Source organism: Geotrypetes seraphini, chromosome 4, assembly GCF_902459505.1.
Source record: "Geotrypetes seraphini chromosome 4, aGeoSer1.1, whole genome shotgun sequence".
In the NCBI taxonomy this organism is placed as follows: Eukaryota; Metazoa; Chordata; class Amphibia; order Gymnophiona; family Dermophiidae; genus Geotrypetes; species Geotrypetes seraphini.
Genome location: NC_047087.1, coordinates 251,920,675 through 251,942,742, shown reverse-complemented (window position 1 = coordinate 251,942,742; position 22,068 = coordinate 251,920,675). Strand labels below are relative to the sequence as shown.

Genomic DNA, 22,068 nt, shown 5'->3' with positions numbered 1-22,068 from the left:
CTGGAGGTGAAACTAAAAATGTTGTTTATAATCACGTTTTGCGTTAGTTGTATTGTATTCATTTTGTCAAATATTTCACATTATAATTTGAATATTGTACTTTTTATTAAGCTGTAAAAAAATAATTTCATTCACCACTATAAAGTATCTTTATTTGAATCCATTTACAGTGTTATTGCTATAATTAAATACCCGTGCAACACCGGGGCATCAGCTAGTTTGTTTATATAAATGTAAGGAACATTTACAACTTTTCATCAGTCAAACTACTACTATTGCAAGGAATTGTCATAAATTGTCTGAGGTGTTTCAATTTGTGTGAATTCTGATATATTTTGAAAAAGCTTGTTTGAAAATGAATTATTCTTTTTCCAGTAAAACAGTTATGAGGTTTTTTGTTGTTGTTGTTTTTACAAGTTGCATCCACAGAGTACCACCTATAACTAGTCAAACACATATAAATTATATATTTATATACAAAGTTTTCTTTTATGTTGTCAGACAAATGTCTCAATTCTTTTAGCCATCATTTACTTTGGTAATGTTATGCAAAAAAATTCTAATTTTAATACAATTTTACATTTTCTTCAAGCAGTTTTAGAATGTCTCACTTTCTGCTGCTTCAGATTGCAGTGAAACACTTTTTCACTGCAGTTCATTTTCACCTTAAACCTGAGAATATATAGATACAGCAGGAGCATTGTTATGAAAAGCAATATCATTAAATAACCATTCATTTACATAAAAGTTACACTTTTATAGCAGATGGATCATTAGGGTATTATAAATCCACACTGTTGCAGAACTTTATAGCTCATTGGCATGTGGTTGTACCATGGTAATCACAAGCACCGTATTCCTTCCTTCAATTGTTTTCATTCATAAGAACAAATGAATTAGAGTGTATAAGAATGTACTTATTTTTCAGCTGCCTCTTAGAAGCTTCAAAATAGTTCGATGCAGAATAATTTTTGTAGGAATAAGTAATCAGTATTCTCTTTATGTTGACAAAAAGAACATAATGCGCTCAGTTAAAAATATTCCATTAGACAAGTTGTCTCCAACATCTTCCTGGTCGAGGGCCGCAAAGTGGACACAAGAAAGTTCCAGGGGCCACCAAAAGATTTTAGGCGTGCAAATATAATTTTAAATACTAGTTTTGATTCTACAAGCATAATGACAACCAACAGTGCAACATCATGCAGGTAGGTGCAAATGATGAAGGCACACATAACACAGCCATTAAATTCCATTGCTGCCTGTCAGCTCAACTTTTTCTCAACTTTTCAAACTTATCAAGCCGATATTAAAATGGGAGATATATGGTTTCCAGCTGTGGTGAAGAAAGGGAGCGCGCGGGAGGGAGGCATACCACCCCAAGTGCCATCTTGTTGGGGTCACAGGAATCTCTCCATCCCCCATGCCATGCTCGCACCCTCCCTTCCCACCCCTATATCTCTTTAAATCTTCACCAACACAAGCACTCACTCTAGCCTGCTGCTCACACTGGCCTGGCTCTCTCTGAAATCACTTCCAGGTTGTGGGGCCAAGAAGTGATGTCAGAGTGATAACCAATGCTAGCGCGAGCAGAAGACTGGAGAAGCTGCTGGAAGAGGTACAGGAGTGGGAAAGGAGGGTGCAAGTGTGGCATGGTGGGCACAGAAAGAGCGGGAGGCATGGGAGTGCCACCGCCCCGGGCGCCTCATACCCTCACTATGTCATTGGTCTCCAGTGACCAGTAAACCCATAATTCTACTTTCCTTAGATTTTTGGGGCTTAGATGGAGAGAAGAGTCCCTCTGAAGTTCCACTGGGTCATATATGACTGTGTGGTCACATTGATAAGCATTCATGCTGTCACAGGGCTGCCCTTGTTTTTAGGGAGAAAGCCTTGCCAGAAAAGGGAAATAGGGTTAAAACCCTTGAAAGTATTCCTAAGTCTGCTAAGGACAGTCCCAAAGCAGCTCCTAGGAATATTTACAAGCCAAGCCTTCCAGCAATAAAACCTCCTAAAGCCCTGCCTAAAGCAGGCAGATCTGGTTTAGCTTTACCTAAGCCAGTTATAGAAAACAAGTGGAAAAACTACATCTCCCAGCAGGCATAGAGCCAGGGAAAGGAAAGAGCAGAACTGGAATACAAGCCACTGCCAATCAGGCTCAAATTGGTTTAAGCATGGTGAGAAGCTCTCTGAGAGCAGGCTACCCTAACATACCTGCAGGGAGGACTAATCAGCTTCCTACAGTAAAAAAAAGGGAGTAGTTCCCTCAAAGGAGGGGAGCCAGCTCCAAAAGCAGTTCGATGGCCAGCTTTAGAGTACACACCTGCTCCCGACCCAGCAAGCCAGAGCCAGTCAGCAGGTTGCAAACCACAGGTTGCAAGCCCAGAGAATCAGGAAGCCACAGTCTACCTCCTGGTTACCAGCTCAGGCAGAGGTTGGTAAGATAGAAGCCACAGAGAACGGTGAGTCTGTGTTTGGGCAAGACACTGAGATGGCTGATGAGGACCTTGCTTAAAATATGGAGATAGAGGAAACAGAGTTGTCCTTTATAGAAGCAATGGAAATAAGCTAATCTTTTCCTGTTAAAGAGAGCTGGGATAAAATTTGTACTGTGTACTAGATTAAGAGAAGGCTGAAATTTTTGTTTGAAAAAAACTTTACAGTTGGGACAAGTTTTTTTCTCTTTTGAGATAATGGGCTTGGAACTGACAATTGTATGTGTTTTGAATGTTGCAATGATATACCAGGTAATACAAACCTGACGAAGCCTGTTTGAAAGTTTGTTTTTTGATTTTGATTAATAAATTATACCAGGAAACTGCACCTCTATCATTGGACCTGGTTTTAAAAAATTATTCCAATACCAAGCTGCCAATAGAACCTCACTTAACTGCTCAGCTGAGGTTTTGTGTGCACCGGGTAAGGCCACTTGCCGAGGCCAGCTTGGCTATGCCTGGTCACAACGCGCATGCACAGGGAAAGACGAGCTGACCAGTATTTGTATACATGTATGCACATGCATGTCTGTGAGACCCAGTGGAGCTTCATGAGGCCTTTTCTCTATTCACAGTAACAGCGGAGGTCACTGGATATGAGGGCCATAAAAAAGGACTGTGGGAGCTGCACGTTGGAGTCTACTGTAGTAGATTAGAGGAAAGGTAATGTTTGTACAGAGTTTCCCAACTGTGGGTTGGGACCCCAAAGGGGGGTTACAAAAACTGCCTTTGGATAAACTTCCCGAGTGAGCCCTCCGGGGGTGGGGGGGTATCACACTATTTTATTGGCTCACAACCATGGGGTCACAGCCACAAAATGAGTGGGAAGCTCTGACTTAGTAGGAATATACAAAGGACAAATATTTAAGGTTCATTTTCAATTTGTTGGGTCTGTTTTTTACCCAATTTTTGAACATGTTTAGTTTGTTTCTAATATTTATGCTAATAAAATTGTTTTTAATACACATAATGTGCTTATGGCCAGGGGGCGTTGTCTGAGAAGATTTCGGGTAGAATTAAGGCAGGCAAAAAACAAATGTGTATTCCATATTTCAGAAGGGAAATGCACATGTGCACCCAAAATGTTTGATATAGGGATTTATAGCAGCTACCTGAGACATCTAGTTTTCAAAAAGATCCTCATTTTGTGCAGCAATCCACTGAAGAGATTAGGGGTGGACACCATTCATCCATCTTGGAATCACCTATGGTGAAATTATGCAATTCAGCTAAGCTTGTGTTGCTGTATTCTTGTACTTCTGGGGCATATCTCACTTTCATATGCTAGCCCTGCAGTGCCAATAAATCAGGAGATGATATGGGTATTTGTGATCCAGCTGGATTTAAGGCACTCACTACGAGAAATGCTCATTGGTTGATGGCTAGTTTCCATAATAAACTTCTCTCCCTAGATATAACTGTGAAATTGTTGCAAGGCCCAAAGAGTTAAAAATAGGGCTTTTTTATTTTTATTTTTTGCAATTGGTACATTTCTTCCCTATTTCTAACAAGGCTTTGCTGGCATAAGCCATGACCCAGCAGTTTACATCATATTCCTGATATAATACCATACTCATGCAGTCCTAAATGAATTCTAGCTCTAAGAAAAAGTCTCTACCCCTTTCTAGACGTGCAAGGATGGACAGTCACCCAATGTACCTTTCAACTTCTGCATGGCTGAATCTTGTATAAGACCCTATTCCCAAGGTGCATCCTTCTTTAGAAGTTTAACTAAGGGCCAGGTAATTTCTACTTACTGATCCATGCAGGGCAGGTTTAATCAAGAGGCCCAGTAGGCACGTGCCTAGGGCCTGAAATGGTCAGGGGGACCCGATGAAGGAGGGCATCAACATTGTTTTTTCCAAACGGCAATGGGACTCTCCAGCATCGATCGGCAATGCGCACCCCCCCCCCCCCCCCCATCAAAGGAAAGTAAGACAAGCAAGCAACGTGGGTAAGAAAGGCAACATGAACTGTAATTTTGCAAGCAGTGCTGCTTGCCCAAAGCTTCCCTCTGATGCAGCTTCCTGTTTCTGCATGGGCACATGGTGGGATGGGGCAGGCCCAGTGTACTTGTGTGCCTAGGGGCCCTCGACGAATTAATCCTGCCCTGGATCCATGAATTGATGGGAGTAATTGCATATCTTCAAGAATAAATACAATTCCATGAGATTAGTGGGCCTTCTCAGCTGTTGCAGTGCTAAAATCCACTTTCTATGAGTTTAAAGTTCATCAGCAGAAACCTCATATCTCAAATATGGAACTTTTGTCCTTTTACCGATGTCAGTTTTGCACTACCATCCTTCAGCTGTTGGAAGAGGTGCTCTGTGAAACCTTTGTTTAAAATATCATACACATATACCAAAGTACCTCGAGCATTAGGAAAGATCTTATACAGAGATTAATCAATATCAGATCAGTGTAGTTGTATGATATTATGCAGGTCAACTATGCTAGCAGTTCTAGATATCCAAAAGGTGTCCTTTTCCAAGTATGCTGATGTTGCCAAAAGTGAAGACTTATTTATGCTGATCCTAAGGAAGCAGTGGCACAGTCCAAAACCCTGAGGCAAAATCAAGGCTCGTGAAATACTTTGCACCTTTAATCCTGGCCAGATTCTGATCTAGGGATAACACTAGCCATCTGAACTCAGGTACTTGTTCAGTTGGGAATTATCCAAGGCATTTCTCTGGGTCTTATTCTTTTATAGGATAGGCCACAGTTATGAATTACAAACTGCACTGTCCTCTCTTTTTTTTTTTTCATTTAAATGTGTGCTGCTTGTCAGTATAGCAGGAGGTTGAGTTCAGGTCAGCTAAAGAGGAGGTGTGTTATTAAGATCCAGAATGCATTCTTAAATCCAGGGCAGGATTAATTCATCGAGAGCCCCTAGGCATCCAACTGGGACCCCTGACCCACCCACCCTGTCTCTATCCCACCATGCCCCGCCCCTGCCCCACCCCATTTTCTTATTTACTTATTTATTTCTTTTATTTTAAAATTCAAAACAAACACATTATTACCATACACATATTACCAGTGCCAGTGTACAGTTTTTCTTCTATACAACCTCCAAACATCTCTGAACAAATCTCCCTTTCCTTCCTAGAGGAAGATATCTTCAGCTGGCAGGGCTTTGGGAAGCCCACCAATTTATATTTTGCATATGGGTAGAAGGCTTGGGCATGGCAGGAAGAAAATTTAGTGTCTGTCATTTTGTTGGACATTTATCACTTAGCTTTTCACAGGTTAAAACCTCTTTCTTCAGGTCAGTAAACTATACTGCTGTTACAGTATCCCTGTCCTGACCTGAGGAAAGGCATTATGGTCTCTGAATTAGTAAAAAAAAAAAAAAAATGTATTAAAATTAGTACAATAAACAGGATCACCTTATTTCCAATTTCTATTAATAAATGATTATGAACACAGCTACAACAATACTTTATCCTAAAGCAAAAGAAATAAATAAAACAAATTGAATTTTTTTTCTACCTTTGTTGTCTGGTTTCTGCTTTCCTCATCTTCTCACCATTCTCTTCCTTCCATCCACTGTCTGGCCTCTCTCTGCCTCTTCCATATGGCATCTGCTCTCTTTTTATGCCTCTTCCAGAAACTGTCTGCCTTTTCCTTACATCTCTCCCTCCCCTGCCCATTGGTGTGGCATCCATCTACTACTCTCTGCTTCCCCCATGGTGTGGCATCTCTATCATCTCCTTCCCTTCCCTCCTCCCCTATGGTCTGGCATTTCACCCTCTCCTTCCCTTCCCCCCACTTCCATCAGCATCTGCCCCCTTTCTTCCCTCCAACCCAATTCCATCCAGTATCCTTTCCCCTTATGTCTCTCTCACCTTTTCTTTCCTCCCCACGTCCATCAGCATCTGCCCCCTTTCTCTCCTATCCCACCACCCTTCCATACCACCCTGCTCCACCACCATGGCCTCTTTCTCTCCCTTCACCACCCTTCTATGCTCCTTTTTCTATCCCTCCAAACTAACCACTGCTGTGAAGCAAGGTTCTGCGATGAAGTGACGTCTGAGGGGGGTGGACCGGCAGACGCACGAAGCTGCTGTAAGGTCCTGCGATGACTGTGTCTGCCGGTCCACCCCCTCTGAAGTCACTTCTTCCCTGATCAGAACTGGCAGACACAATCATCGTGGGACCTTACAGCAACTCCCTGCATTTGCCGGTCCACCCCCCTGATGTCACATTCTGGAAGTGTTGCCATCGATGTGGGGGGCCCGGCGTTCTTGATCTCCGGTGCTGCCAATCTTTCCCAGGGGGGATGCTGCTGAAAAGGAGGGAGGTAAAACGAAGGGAGAAGGGCTGCTGCTGGACAATGTAGGTGCACTAACCCATTAGTACTTACCACAGTTTAGTAAAGGACCCCTTACTTACACCCAGGCTTACAGTATATTCAGGGGCAGATAATCATTTAGGAGGGCTTTTAACTGGTTACCTCCTATTGACCAGGTAGGCTCCAAACATTCAGCAGCACATAACTGTATAGTGTTGAAAATCTGGGCAGAGTAGACTGTGACAGCACTATCCGATTACCCCCCCCACCACCACCACCAGCAAAACCCCCTCAAAAAAGTGTTAAGTGTATTTGCTTTGTTGTCTTGGCAACATTCTGAACATTGGTTAGCACTTGAATAACTTATGCCAGCCATGCAAGCCCTGGATATTTAATGTAAATGCCTGGTACTGAATATCCGAGTAAAGTTCTAATCGTAGTACTCTGTCACTGTGACAATTGCACCACAGGCTAAAGATTATCTCACAAGCTGAAAATCTCCCCAACCAATTTGTTTATATATTTGTAACAGGAATACGTTTTCTACATAGAAAAGAGATGCACCCAAATTCATCATAAAGTCACACTAGTCTTTGTTAACATACGTTAACAAGGCCAGATTAACCACTGTATAAACTAGATGGTTGTCTATGTTGGCAGCTTCTGGGACAGCAGATAAAGAGCAACTACATTTAAGGCAAAAAACAGGTCCTGACAGCCATAAGAATGCAAATAGTTTTTGCTGAAAAGAAGGTGGGCAAATCAAAGTATAATGCCCTTTTTGAGTAGGACTGTTCTAGAAAGGGTGATGAAGTAATCATGATTGGGGTTTTTTTTGTTTCTTTAAATTCTTTATTCATTTTTAAAACTTTAATTGTGCACAAGAGATGATGCATTTACAGAAAATATTAACATTACAGCACAATAAACTTAATAGAATAAAGACAAGACTTATGATTGTTAAATGTATTAAAATTTAGTAGGGAAAGGGCCTGAGCACCTGACAGTTAATTTTGGGTGAAAAAGCTAAAGGTTTGCCTAGGATGCCTATTATTCAAGCACCAGCACCACATGTACCTCTTCTCTGTGTGGCAGTTACAGTCCTAAACATTTGAACAAGAACATGAAATTGAAATTTTAAATTCTGCATACAATGGGCATAAAGATTTTTTTCCCCCTTACCTTCACTTGAACTGTAACAGTCGCAAGACCTGGAGGCATTGTACCACCAATGTCAAAGGCTTCCACTAGAAACGTGTATGTAGCTTCTCTACCAGCAAATGACTCAAAATCTAGAGATTTTAAAAGATATAACTCTCCTGTTGACTGGTTCAGTCCAAAAAGCTGAGTAACTTCCTTGCTTCGTATCTGATAGCTAATATTCGCACCCAGATCTGCATCTTTAGCCTGGAAGAGGGGAAATACATCTGCTGAATCAAAAGTAAGATCATACAATAAAGTTTGCTGATTTTTTTTCTTTTGGAATTATTACTTGTATCTTTCTTAATGATTGACACAGTGACCCAAGGAATTCCTGAAGGTTAGTAACCTGGTCCATTTCAAATCTGGTTTCAAGTACACATCACATGAGCTCTATTTTGGGATGGAACTAGGATGGGATGGCCAGGGCCTTTGCTCCAGGTGCTGTATTTTAAATCTGTTTCTGGTAGCATTGTGAGGTGAACAACAATGGGAGAGACTGGCTTGCTGGCTAAAGTGTGTATTTTTTTGCAGACTAACACAAACACTGAAAGAGCTTGTTCTGATGCTGGTTCCTTTTCAAGCTTTGTTCAAGAAACCAAGCTACAGAGGAGCCACAAAAATATATATCTACAGCCTATCAGAGCAGGGACTCACACAGAGAAGGGCATTTGTTTGGGAAAAAATGTAAATTTAATAATGTTTTAACTGAACATAACATTTGTCAATTGTACAAGTATTTCCCCATTCATAGCCAAATTTGCAATGCTCTCTCTCTCTCTCTTATAGCTTGTCATAGTACCGAGCTCTCGTTGTTTACCTTAGTCTCAGAAGCTAAAGATTTGTTGGACAAAGGCAAATAGACAATTCTGTTCCAGTTTGATTTGTGTGCTGCTTTTAATATAATCGATTATCAAATTTTGTTGAATAAATTGAACAACCTGGGTAATTTATGGTCTGTTCTAAATTGATTTAAGGAATTTATATTACATAGAAATTATAAGGTCAAAATGAAAAATGTGTTGCCTTCAATTTGGATCCCTTGTTGTAGAGTACCACAAGGATCACCATTATCCCCATATGATTTAATATCTCTGTGAATTCTTTTGCACAAGCACTTTCTTTAAAGAACATTAGATTATATTCTTAAGTCAATAATATGACAATGTTTATAGCAGTTGAAGAAAATTTGGCCAGATATACATCTGTAGTATGGGAGACTTTCAACTCATTAGAAATATTCAGTAAGGCATATGGTCTTCAATTAAATAAGGAGAAAACTAAAATATTGTGGATTGGTCATAGTAAAGTTAGTGCCCCAAAATTGTGTTATTTTATGATGGTTCATCTATTAAAGTAGAAACTGTAGTAAAATTGCTTGGAATTCTCCTTGCACGCTACTTTGTCTTTTGAACCTCAAATTAATCATATAGGGTCCCTTTTACAAAGCCACGGTAGTGATGCTGCCACAGTAAATGCACAGAAGCCCATTCAATTCCTAAAAGCATTGGTGCATTTTCCATAGCAGCTTTTTAAAAGAGGGCCATAGTTAGTATTGTGTTTTTGAAATTGAAACAACTACAGTGCATTCAATCATGGGGAAATTCTATAACCAGTGCTTAAACATAAGCGTTGGTAAGTGCCTTGCCGAAGCCTAAGTAATTGAAAAATGCAGTTAGAAATGGCAGTGTTGAAGCACCTACCAACAACTAAATAAAAGGCGGTTGAAATGGCTCTGGAATCGCCGCTAGGCAGCCGCTTTAGGCCGTGGAACGCCAAAATAGGTATGGCCATGGGTTAAAATACCGGGTAGGAAAGGGCATGAAATAAAGATGGGCCTATACTATCGTCCACCCGGGCAAACCGGAGATAGCGATAAAGAAATGGATGCCGAGATGAAGCGAGAATGCAAAAGCGGTTACACAGTTGTTATGGGAGACTTCAACTATCCTGGGATAGACTGGAGTCTTGGAAGCTCAAGATGCGCTAGGGAGACAGAATTCCTGGAGGCTATACAAGATTGCTTCATGGAGCAGCTTGTTAGAGAACCGACGAGAGGAAATGCCACTCTGGATTTAATCCTAAATGGACTAAGGGGACCTGCAAAGGAAGTGGAAGTAGTGGGACCGTTGGGAAACAGTGATCATAATATGATCAAGTTCAAGGTTGAAGTAGGCATACCGAACGGAAAGAGAACCATAGCGACATCTTTCAACTTCAGGAAAGGAAACTATGAAGCAATGAGGGAAATGGTAAGGAAGAAACTTAGGAACACTTCCAAAAAATGGCAAACAGTAGAACATGCCTGGTCTTTTTTCAAAGACACGGTGAGCGAGGCACAAAATCTGCACATCCCCAGATTCAGAAAGGGGTGCAAAAAGGGTCGAACAAAAGACCCAGTATGGATGACTAAAATAGTGAAGGAAGCGATAGGCAATAAGAAAAATTCATTCAGGAAATGGAAAAAGGACAAAACTGAAGGGAACCATAAGGAGCACAGGAAGTATCAAAAAGAATGTCACCGTGTGGTTCGAAAAGCCAAAAGAGAGTATGAAGAGAGGCTAGCCAGGGAGGCACGAAATTTCAAACCGTTCTTCAGATATGTTAAAGGGAAACAGCCAGCTAGGGAGGAGGTGGGACCGCTGGACGAAGGAGACAAGAAGGGAGCGGTGAAGGAGGAGAAAGAAGTCGCAGAAAGACTCAACATGTTCTTCTCGTCTGTATTTACAAACGAAGACACAACCTACATACCGGAACCTGAACAAATTTTCAATGGAAATCAAGCAGAAAAATTAACATCCATGGAAGTGAGCCTTGATGATGTACATAGGCAGATAGAAAAACTTAAAACTGACAAATCCCCGGGTCCGGACGGAATCCATCCCAGGGTTCTGAAGGAATTAAAGGAGGAGATAGCGAAACTACTGCAGCAAATTTGCAACCTATCCTTGAAAACAGGCATGATCCCGGAGGATTGGAAGATAGCCAATGTCACGCCCATCTTTAAAAAGGGATCAAGAGGTGACCCGGGAAACTACAGACCAGTGAGTTTGACCTCGGTTCCGGGGAAACTGGCGGAAACACTGATTAAAGAACACATCGATGAACATCTGGAAAGAAACGAACTTTTGAAAACAACCCAACATGGTTTCTGCAGGGGGAGATCGTGCCTAACGAACTTATTGCACTTCTTCGAAGGTATTAACAAACGGATGGACAGAGGAGACCCCATAGACATTATATACCTTGATTTCCAAAAAGCCTTTGAAAAGGTGCCTCACGAACGTCTACTCCGGAAACTGAAGAACCATGGAGTGGACGGAGACGTACATAGATGGATCAGAAACTGGTTGGCGGGTAGGAAACAGAGGGTAGGGGTGAAAGGCCACTACTCGGACTGGATGAGGGTCACGAGTGGTGTTCCGCAGGGCTCAGTGCTCGGGCCGCTGTTATTTAATATATTCATAAATGATCTAGAAACAGGCACGAAGTGTGAGATAATAAAATTTGCGGACGATACAAAACTATTTAGTGGAGCTGGGACTAAAGAGGAATGTGAAAAATTGCAAAGGGACTTGAACAAATTGGGGGAATGGGCGGCGAGATGGCAGATGAAGTTCAACGTTGAGAAATGTAAAGTATTGCATGTTGGAAACAGAAACCCGAGGTACAATTATACGATGGGAGGGATATTATTGAATGAGAGCAACCAAGAAAGGGACTTGGGGGTAATGGTGGACATGACAATGAAGCCGACGGCACAGTGCACAACAGCCGCTAAGAAAGCAAATAGAATGCTAGGCATAATCAAGAAGGGTATTACAACAAGGACAAAAGAAGTTATCCTGCCATTGTATCGGGCGATGGTGCGCCCGCATCTGGAATACTGCGTCCAATATTGGTCTCCGTACCTTAGGAAGGATATGGCGTTACTCGAGAGGGTTCAGAGGAGAGCGACACGCTTGATAAAAGGGATGGAAAACCTCTCATACGCTGAGAGATTGGAGAAACTGGGTCTCTTTTCCCTGGAGAAGAGGAGACTTAGAGGGGATATGATAGAGACTTATAAGATCATGAAGGGCATAGAGAGAGTAGAGAAGGACAGATTCTTCAAACTTTCGAAAAATAAAAGAACAAGAGGACACTTGGAAAAGTTGAAAGGGGACAGATTTAAAACGAATGCTAGGAAGTTCTTCTTTACCCAACAAGTGGTGGACACCTGGAATGCACTTCCAGAGGGCGTAATAGGGCAGAGTACAGTACAGGGGTTTAAGAAAGGATTGGACATTTTCCTGCTGGAAAAGGGGATAGAAGGGTATAGATAGAGGATTACTGCACAGGTCCTGGACCTGTTGGGCCACCGCGTGTGCGGACTGCTGGGCACGATGGACCTCTGGTCTGACCCAGCAGAGGCATTGCTTATGTTCTTATGTTCTTATGTTCTTATGCCAATGCCGGAAGTGACGTTAGGTGGGCTAAAGTGGCTACCTAGCCACAATTAACACCAAGGTAGGCAGCTGAAATGTAGGCCTGAAAAACCCTAGCCTACATTTCAGGCACCTCTCTTTGCCGCTCTTGGCTGGGGAATTTCCCTTTTCCCTCTTCCCCCATCAACTGAGCGGCAGGGACTCTCCAAATCCACAATTTTGTAACTGGCACCCAAGTCGGATTGCCTGTCAATCATTTGAGGGTGCCGGTTACAGAATCACAGCTTTGGGGAGTCCCTACTGCTCAGCTGGTGGGGGAAAGGAAGAATTCCCCTGCCACAATCAGCTGAGCCAGCTGCTGTGGACAGAGACCCCCCCCCAAACCAGTAAGAGGGATGCCCACTTCCTCCTGTCAGAAACCCCATAACAATCCTTCCTGTCGGAAACTCTCTAACATCCCCAGCAGGAGAGATGCCCACTCCCTCCTGCCAGCACCCCCCGAACATTCCCCCGGACCCCCCACCCCGGGCCTTTTTCTGGAAATCTGACCAGAGGGATGCCTATTACTTCCAGCTAGCAGGCCTACCTATTCAGAATGGTGGGCCTTCCCCTTCCTTGTGCATCCTGGGATGCAGCAAGGAGGGGCCTAAGGTCCTGATTGGCCCAGGCACCTAAAGTCCCTCCCATTGGAGGGGCTTTAGCCACCTGGGCAAACCAGAGTCTTAGGCCTCCTTTCCAGTGCATTCTGGGATGTACTGGGAGTGGCCTAAGACTCTGATAGGCTAGATCCATAAGGCCTCTCCCACAGGAGACACCATTTTCTGCCTGGATCTTTCAGCCATATGAGTTAAGCAGTACCTGCAATTACTTGTGAGTTGTTTTCCTGTAAGAGATTTAAAGTTCCTCTTTGCTCTTTATATTTACATCATTTTTTTCACAGTCCTAGAGCCCCGAAGCAGCGACTGTTTGGTTGTGAAACATTGGCCAGCATATGTGAAATGTAAACATTAGCAGCGGGCATGTGAGCTTCTAAGCACGGAACTGTTCCCGGTAAGTATGAAAGCATTTAGTGAATTCCGGCTGCTCTATTGAACTACAAACTACAAGGAATCGACACAGTGCAGATAAGACCCATTTTTTGTATATTACAATGTTATGGCTAGAGTGCATGTAAACGAGAGGTTTTTTTGCCTATGAAGGAGAGCTAGTTTGCACAGCTTTATCCTTCACAGCTACAGAAGTAACATTTTCTTTGTAGCTTCTGAGGTTTTTTTCCTCCTGATTGTCACTGTTATTTAGAACCATGATTCAATGGCATGTTTCTTAGTAAATTGTACTGGAGGTGTATCTATATACTCCCTCCTTTACAAAGCCGCACTAGCATTTTTAGCACCAGCACCAGTGGTAACAGCTCAGACGCTCAAAGGAATTCTAGTGTGGCTTTGTAAAAGAGGGGGATAGTGATTTGTGAAATATTTTGCATAAATGAGTGTAAAATTATGTCTTTTGCAGATTTTTTTTTTCACTTTGAGGCAATCTGAAATAGGCTGTTTATAAATCTGCTTGCAAAGAATTGATACTGCCACATTCCTCATTTCTTACTGGCTTCAGGCTTTCTGGGTTGAACAGTAAACATGTTACTTTGCAGGTTTTTTTTTTATTTTATTTTTAAGTAAATTCATGCTCCCCCAAATGGACTATGTCACTACTCTTTCTTTGACCACTTCAGTGGAAATGTTGAATCTGCAGGTTGAAATGTCTTATTCTAGCATTTTTTCTATCATATAAGGGGATCATCTCGCTAGCATGAAATTAGATGACCACTTTTGACTTCAATTCCCATGACTCATACATAAAAATACAGCTTACCTCGATTCGTAGAAAGACTATCCCAGGAGCTAGGTTTTCTTGCACAGCAACAATATATGAGGCATTTGTGAATACTGGACTGTTATCATCAATATCGAGAACATTGATTGCCAGTGTTATTGTGGAACGGCGGGGATCCAAAGCCCCATCTGTTGCCTCAACAATAAGTTCATAAAAGTCTCTCTTTTCTCTATCTAGCTTAATGGCTGTGGAAATGCTGCCATTGGATGCGATACGAAAAACATTGTTGAGATTTGCCAAGCTGTAGTATACCTGGCCATTTATTCCAGCATCTGGGTCCGTAGCCTGAAACAAAAGAAAAAAATAAAGGATGAGCTATTTATGAGGTCATGATTCAAAAAAATTTCACAGAATAACAATGCTACATCCATGCTGCTTGAGTCTAAACTGTTTTGTAAAAATACATATACTTTAAAATATGCAGCTTTAATTGCAGCGTAATAAAAACAATTTTAAATGAATAATTCTTAAAGGATGAGGATTTATAGTGTTAAGAAAGAAGAAGCAGAAACATTTTTCCAGTTTATACATCCAAATGCAAGCAGTTAAAGGAAGAAATATTGCATTTTGTTGTTCATTTTATATTACTACTTATATTAATGAACACTACTAACTTACCATATGAGACATTGATTTTGAAAGAGGATTTGTTTCATATGTTTTTGTGTACTAAAGAACTACTGTAGAAGGAGAATGCACTCTTTAAATTTTCTCTAATTTTCCTCATTAACCCTTAAAAACATAGGGGCCCTTTAACTAAGCTGTGGTAAAAAGTGGCCAGTATTATCACTAGCATGGGGCTTTCCCATGTGGTGAAGCCATCAAAACTTAGGTGTCAGTAGGCGCCCTGCTGATGTCTAAGTAATTGAAAAATGCAATCAGAAACAGCGGTGTTGGATTGTCTATTGATACCTAAATAAAAGGCATCTGAAATGGCCACTGGAATCGTGGCTAGGTAGCTGCTTTAGGCTGTGGAACATCAAAGTCGGTGTGGCCAACACCGGAAGTGGCATTAGGCAGGCTAAAGCGGCTACCCATCCACAATTCATGCTAATATAGGCAGCAGAAATATAAGCCACAGCAGCCGATCGTGGCAGGGGAATTTATCCTCTGAGTTGGCAGAGCTCCCCAAAGCCTCCACTTTTGGAAATCCCTAATGCTCAGCTGATGGGAGAGGGGAGAATTACCCTGCGGCGATCAGCTGAGCCAGCTGCCACAGACAGAGAACCCCCTTCCCCAACCGGCAAGAGGGATGTCCACTGATGATGACCCCATTGATCCTCTGAACCCATGGCACAACCGAAACTTCACTCCCACATCCAATTGGCAGGAAAGATGCCTACTCCCTCCTGCCGCTGGCCCCGTCAATCCCTGACACCCCCCCCAGGCCAGCCAACACTCCCTGACAACCACCCGACACTCACCAATACCCGTGACACTCCATGATACCCACCTGACATTCCCCAACAATCCCCAACATTCCCCAACAATCCCCAACACCCCTCAGTACTTCCTCAGACCCCAACATCCACTGACACCCCCCAAACCCTCTCATACCTTTAGGAGAAGGCCATCAAGAAGGATGCCCACTCCCTCCTGCTGGCAGGCCTGCCTCTTCCAAAATGGTGGGCCTTACCCTTCCCAGTGCATCTTGCGATGCACTGGGGTGTGGTCTAAGGCTCTGATTGGCCCAGGCACCTATGGCCTCTCCCATAGGGGGATCTTTAGGGTGTCAGGGAGTTGGCCTCTGGCCCAACTCTGCATCTTGAATACTCAAGTAAAATTCTGGGAGTCATCATTGACTCTACACTTTCCTTCAAAGATCACCTCAACTCCCTAATAAAAAAATGTTTCTTCAGCCTTCACATGCTGAGGAAAGTGAGAACCTGTTTCCATCAAAAACACTTTGCGTCCTCGTCCAATCCACCATCCTTTCCAGACTGGACTATTGCAACTCTATCTACCTAAGCCTAACAAAGAAAAACCTTCAAAGACTCCAGTGGATTCAGAATGCCGCTGCTAAGCTTATCTTTGCAAAAAGCAAATTCGACCACATCTCACCGCTTTTGTCCAAGCTCCACTGGCTTCCGATAATCTCCAGAGTCCACTTCAAATGTGCCTGCCTTACTTTCAAGACCCTACATGGCATCCTCCCCCCCCCCCCTTTATTCCTCTTTCTTGAAATTCCTCTAACCCCAATTCCACCAGATCCACCCAAAAATTGAAACTCTCCTTTCCCTCTCTAAAAGGCGTCTCCCTTGTAGGAAAACTAGGTTTCTCACTCCCTTTTATATTCACTGAGCTCTGGAACAACCTTACCTCCCCTCTTCGGAATCTGAGCTCCCTCCAACTCTTCCGTAAACATCTGAAAACCTGGTTATTCTCAAAAATGTAACTCTTCCTCCCTCTCTGATTATTCTAGTCCTCTAAATTTCCTCTTCATCCTTCCCTCCTCTGGAGCTCCTTTCTACCCTAACTCCTGTTAACTGTATCGAGCTTTGCGAATGTAGAGATGATGCGGTATACAAACCTAAGGTTTAGTTTAGTTTAGTTTAGTTTAGTCCTGGTAGAGTTTGACAGTGTCAGGTGGATCTTGGGGGTGTTGGGGTAGAGTCAGGGAGTTTTGGGCATCTTGGGGGTGTTGGGGAGATGTCTGGGTGGAGTTAGAGAGTATCAGAGGAATGTTGGGATGTCCAGGAGTGTTAGGGGTGGAGTCGGGGGATGATGGAGCCAGAGGCAGGAGGGAGTAGGTATCCCCCCCTACTGGGGAATGCCTCATGGGATGGCAGCAGGAGGAATTCGGCATTCTTCCTGCTGCGTACATTTGGGGGGAGATGCTTTGGGAGTTCTGGCAGGAGAGAGTGGACATCCCTCCTGCTGGCCAACTTCGCAGGAGGAATGGGTTCCCTGCTGTGGCTGAAAAACTGATCAGGATAGGGCAGCGGCTATGTCTATTTGAAATATAGACTAGCATTTTGCTGGCCTACATTTCGGGCATCTATTGCGGCTATAGGGAGATGCCTAGAGCCGCCGAAGCTTACCTAAGGCCACTTCCTGGTGAAACCACACCCACGCCTAGCCTTGGGTGAGCTTCAACAGCCCTAAGCATCTCTCTAGGCTTGCAAAAACGACCTGCCTTGGGGTGGGTATTTTTTTTTAAACATGTGTCCCAATTGGCTGGTTAGACAGCAGTAGGACACCTACCTCTACCTATAATCGGGATGCCGTTTATAGAATTTGGCCTTAAGCAATTTAGCACATGCTAACAATTAGTATATACTAAATGCTAAGACACCCATTTGAATATAAAGGGCATCAGCGTTTAGTGTGTTCTAAATTGCTTAGTGGCCCATTCATGAATTCCCCTCAAAATCCACTCTCTTTAGTAAGTATAAATTCTAGCAATTTCTTGGGGTCAAAGATAAAGGGTCTCTTTTACTAAGCTGCACTAAAATGTAGCCAGCACTATTTTTAGCATATGGGTTACCCACACGCTGAAGCCACATTTTAGTGTAGCTCAAAAAATATCTTCAGTTTACTTTTGCCTAGTAAGGGCAATGTGCAAATATCAAAATGAGCATATGGCCATTAGTACATGAGCCCTTACTGTAATCTATTTGCTAAGTTAATCCTACGATAATCGGTCAGCAAATGGCAATACCCACATGCTAACTGATTAGCACAAGGCACACCTACTCTCTACCCCAAACATACCCCCTACACTAAAACATAAAATGTAATTTCTTAGTTCTGTGGGTGGCATACGCTGAGCCTGCTGTTAATACATGGCATCTGAGCACTGTCTGCTAGTGCTGGTTTTAAGTGGCAGTAAGCATGTGTTAGTGCTTACCACCATATAGTAAAAGGGTTCTAAAGGGGAGAGTGTGGCACAGTGGTTAAAGCTACAGCCTCAGCATCCTGAGGTTGTGGGTTCAAACCCACGCTGCTCCTTGTGACCCTGGGCAAGTCACCTAATCCCCTCATTACCATTATGAGCTGCCCTGGGAGAACAGTATAGAAAACTGAATGAATAAATAGTATGAAAAGTTTCAGCCTCTGATAACCAGAGCTGGTATTGTGACATCACAATGCCTCGTTCCACCAGTGCCTAAGAGCCAACCTCATCAGTGATGTCACAATGGCTTGATTGTCCTATACTTGGCTCATGTTTACTACATCTTGATTTCTAGAGTGGTGCAGTGGTTAAAGCTACAGTCTCAGCATCCTGAGGTTGTAGGTTCAAACCCACACTGCTCCTTGTGACCCTGGGCAAGTCACTTAATCCCCCCCCCCTTGCCCCAGGTACATTAGATAGATTGTGAGCCCAGCAGGACAGACAGGGAAAAATGCTTCATTACCTGAATAAATTAATGTAAACCATTCTGAGCCACCTTGGGAGAACTGTATAGAAAATTTAATAAATAAAACATATAGTAAGGGACAATAACATGGGCTAGTGTCCTAATATATCTTGATCTTGCTATCTATCTCCCGTAGTCTTTGTGACCAAAGATAGGAAGATGCTTGGACTCTGTGGGGAATTTGAAAGTTGTGGTGGTGATTCGCGAGGGGAATTGGATAGAAAAGGTTTTGCAAGTTGGACAGGGAATTAATAGCTGTTTGAATTTCAAAAGTAGTGATTTCATTGTGGATGAATGGCTAGGTGGCACATTGTGAGGTGGAAAGTGTAGGGTGGTGAGAAGGGATGTAAAGGAAGTCTGAGACAAAGCAACCCTTGGATGTTAAAAAAAAAAAATCTTTATTAGATTTTCAAACTACAATTGTGCAACAAGTAATTCATATACATAAAATATCACAAGACAAGCACAATAAACTTTTAGACATTAATATACAATTAAATTTTTCCCCACTTTCCCACCCAATACTTAAATAAAATAAAACCCACAAGAAACTATTCATATACCCTGAATCAAGCTCCAATGCAACTCCCTCCCTCCCCCCCCCCCCCCCGACTAACCCACCCTTGTATGTTACTTTTCGGTTCACTCCAGTTTAGATGGGAAGTGATCCACTGGTAATTGTTTTTAATGGCTTCATTCCAATGACAACATTAGCACATGTCCATTAATACAAAATAGAAGAGAGGCCATTTTACAGCTGTGGTGAAAACGTCCTTAGTGTGTGAGAAAAACCTGCTTAAGGGTATGCTAAGGCAACTTTCTACCACAGCTTATTAAAAGAACCTAAAAGTTAGGAGTATAAGAACATAAGAATTGCCATACTGGGACAGATCAAAGGCCCATCAAGCCCAGCATCCTGTTTCCAACAGCGGCCAACCTAGGTCCCAAGTACCTATCTAGATCCCAAGTAGTAAAATAGATTATATGCTGCTTATCCTAGGAATAAGCAGTGGATTTTCCCAAGCCATCTCAATAATGGCCTATGACCTTCTCTTTTAGGAAATTATGCAAACCTTTTAAAAATCCTGTTAAGCTTTCACTACATTCTCCGGCAACAAATTCCAGAGTTTAATTACACAGTGGGTGAAAAAATATTTTCTCCGATTTGTTTTAAATCTGCTACTTAGTAGCTCCCCTAATCCTAGTATTTTTGGAAAGAGTAAACAAGTGATTCACATCTACCCTTTCCACTCAGCATTTTATAGACCTCTATCATATCACTCATGAGCCTTCTTTAGTCCAAGATGAAGAGCCCTAGCTGCTTTAGCCTTTCCTTATAGGGAAGTCAGCCTATTCCTTTTATCATTTTTGTCACCCATCTTTGTACTTTTTCTAATTCCGCTATATCTTTCTTGAGATATAGCGACCAGAATTGCACACAGTATTCAAAGTGTGGCCATATCATAAAGCAATACAAGGGCATTATAACATTTTGGTTTTCCATGCCTTTCCTGATAATTCCTAACATTCTATTTGCTTTCATAGCCGCCACCATACATTGGGCTGAGGTTTCAATGTATCCTCAATGAGGACACCTATATCCTTTTCCCGGGCAGCGACTCCTAGCATGGAACCCTGCATCACATAGCTATAGTTCAGGTTCCTTTTTCCCACATGCATCACTTTGTACTTGTTCACATTAAATATCATGACGCTGGAGTTGAAGCAAGCAGCTCAAAAAAACGGTGGAGGAAAGTGAAAACTAAAAAAGCCCTGAAGAAACGGTCTTTGACCGTGAAACATTGGCTATTCTTTAAAAATCATTTGTTCTCTTTCACAGTTAGAAGCAATTAGCTAGTTCAGTCCTGCATGTAGAGTAGAATGTGGTATTTTGTACATTCTCTCTGGAAGTTTTTTTGCAGATGATGTTGGAGGAGGAGGTTTGAGCGTTTACACCCTACCTTAAAAATTACCTGAGGCTTTTTCTTCCGTTGAGAGTGAGCTTTCTAACTACAAGAGTGGAGAATTTGCATTGAATAGTTATCATTAAATATCATCTACCATTTTGACGCCCAGTCTTATAGTCTCACAAGCTCCTCTTGCAATTTTTCACAATCCTCCTGCGATTTAACAACTTTGAACAACTTTATGTTATTAGCAAATTTAATTAACTCAGTAGTTATTCCAATCCCTAGGCCAAGAGAAATATATTAAAAAGCAGCGGTCCCAGCACAGACCCCTAGGGAACCCCACCATTTACCCTTCTCCATTGAGAATACTGACCATTTAAATCTACCCTCTGTTTTTTGTCTTTCAACCAGTTCTTAATCCAGAAGAGGAAATTACCTCCTATTCCATGACTTTCTGATTTCCTCAGAAGTCTTTCATGAGGTATTACTGATTTACATTCAGGTACTTTATCATATTTCCCTATCTGTCCTGGTGGGCTCAAACTCTAACGTACCTGGTGCAATGAGGGGATTAAGTGACTTGTCCTTTGAATAGCTGGCCCTCAATAGTTAACAAAAAACTAACCCTAGGCTCGTCAGTTCAGTTTTAAGGAGCTTTGCACTCCATAATACATTGTATGTCATAGCAAGCACACATTTCAGGGACTAATTATTTTGGTGCATTATTTGAACTAAAACAGGTTGAAATCTTTGAAAGATTTGACTACAGCTGGCTGCAGAGAAAAGAAAGCTTGCAAAGCTTAGAAATATTGTGATAAGTAAACGATTATTTGATATTGCAGGTGGCTTCTCTTGGCCCTGAAACATTACTTTTTATGCATAAGGAGATCAAAGTAATTAATTTGCCATTAATGCCCTTAGAGACAACAGAAGTTTTAACTAAAATGGCTCTCTGCATAACTTAGGAAACAATCAAACTACAAAGATCACAGAATGTAATTGCACAAAATAGCAGACATAAAAATATAGAAATACTTTTGAGATACTACCCATTATCTATAAAATATATTTTTAAAAGCATGGGTTATTCTAGTTTATTTTTTTTTACTGCCTTTTGATTAAAGAGCCAGTATGCAGGTAGCTTCATACTTGAGCTGTGTGAATCCTTTAAAAATGCAAAAATAAAAAAGTTAATTGGAAATTAGTTAGATACTTCATAAGTTCCAGAATAAAGCAGACATCAGTCTAACCTGAACCACATCTAATAACACATTATGAGGGGATGCTGAAAAGTTCTCAGCCCAACCAAACCAACATAAGATTGAATCTAGTACTGACCTACTTGAGTGTGCAAGGCCGTGCCCCTAAATATTTGGTAGAATGTATAACTCCCTATAATTCGCTTTAGAACTTACGCTCATCTGCACAGTGTGATTTGTCGATACCGAGAAGAAAAGAGCTCAGGCTGCAGATGGTCAGAGCAAGGGTTTTCTC

At 42.1% G+C, this 22,068-nt stretch overlaps 1 protein-coding gene and 1 long non-coding RNA gene across 7 annotated transcripts in view; one reads left to right on the top strand and one right to left on the bottom strand.

Moving 5' to 3' along the window:
- Nucleotides 1-22,068, bottom strand: part of PCDH15 (protocadherin related 15) — a 2,123,136-nt gene that overhangs the window by 325,905 nt on the left and 1,775,163 nt on the right. For all 6 annotated transcript variants that reach the window (XM_033941002.1, XM_033941006.1, XM_033941004.1 and 3 more), the window contains 2 exons: nt 14,283-14,588; nt 7,969-8,193 (listed from right to left, as the gene is read on the bottom strand). In XM_033941002.1, the coding sequence (XP_033796893.1) occupies nt 7,969-8,193; nt 14,283-14,588 (531 nt within the window). The remainder of the gene's footprint in view (nt 1-7,968; nt 8,194-14,282; nt 14,589-22,068) is intronic.
- LOC117358984 lies at nt 2,184-14,818 on the top strand. The gene is made up of 4 exons (XR_004539137.1): nt 2,184-2,459; nt 3,068-3,155; nt 13,354-13,463; nt 14,481-14,818. It is a non-coding gene; the product is annotated as an uncharacterized LOC117358984 (long non-coding RNA).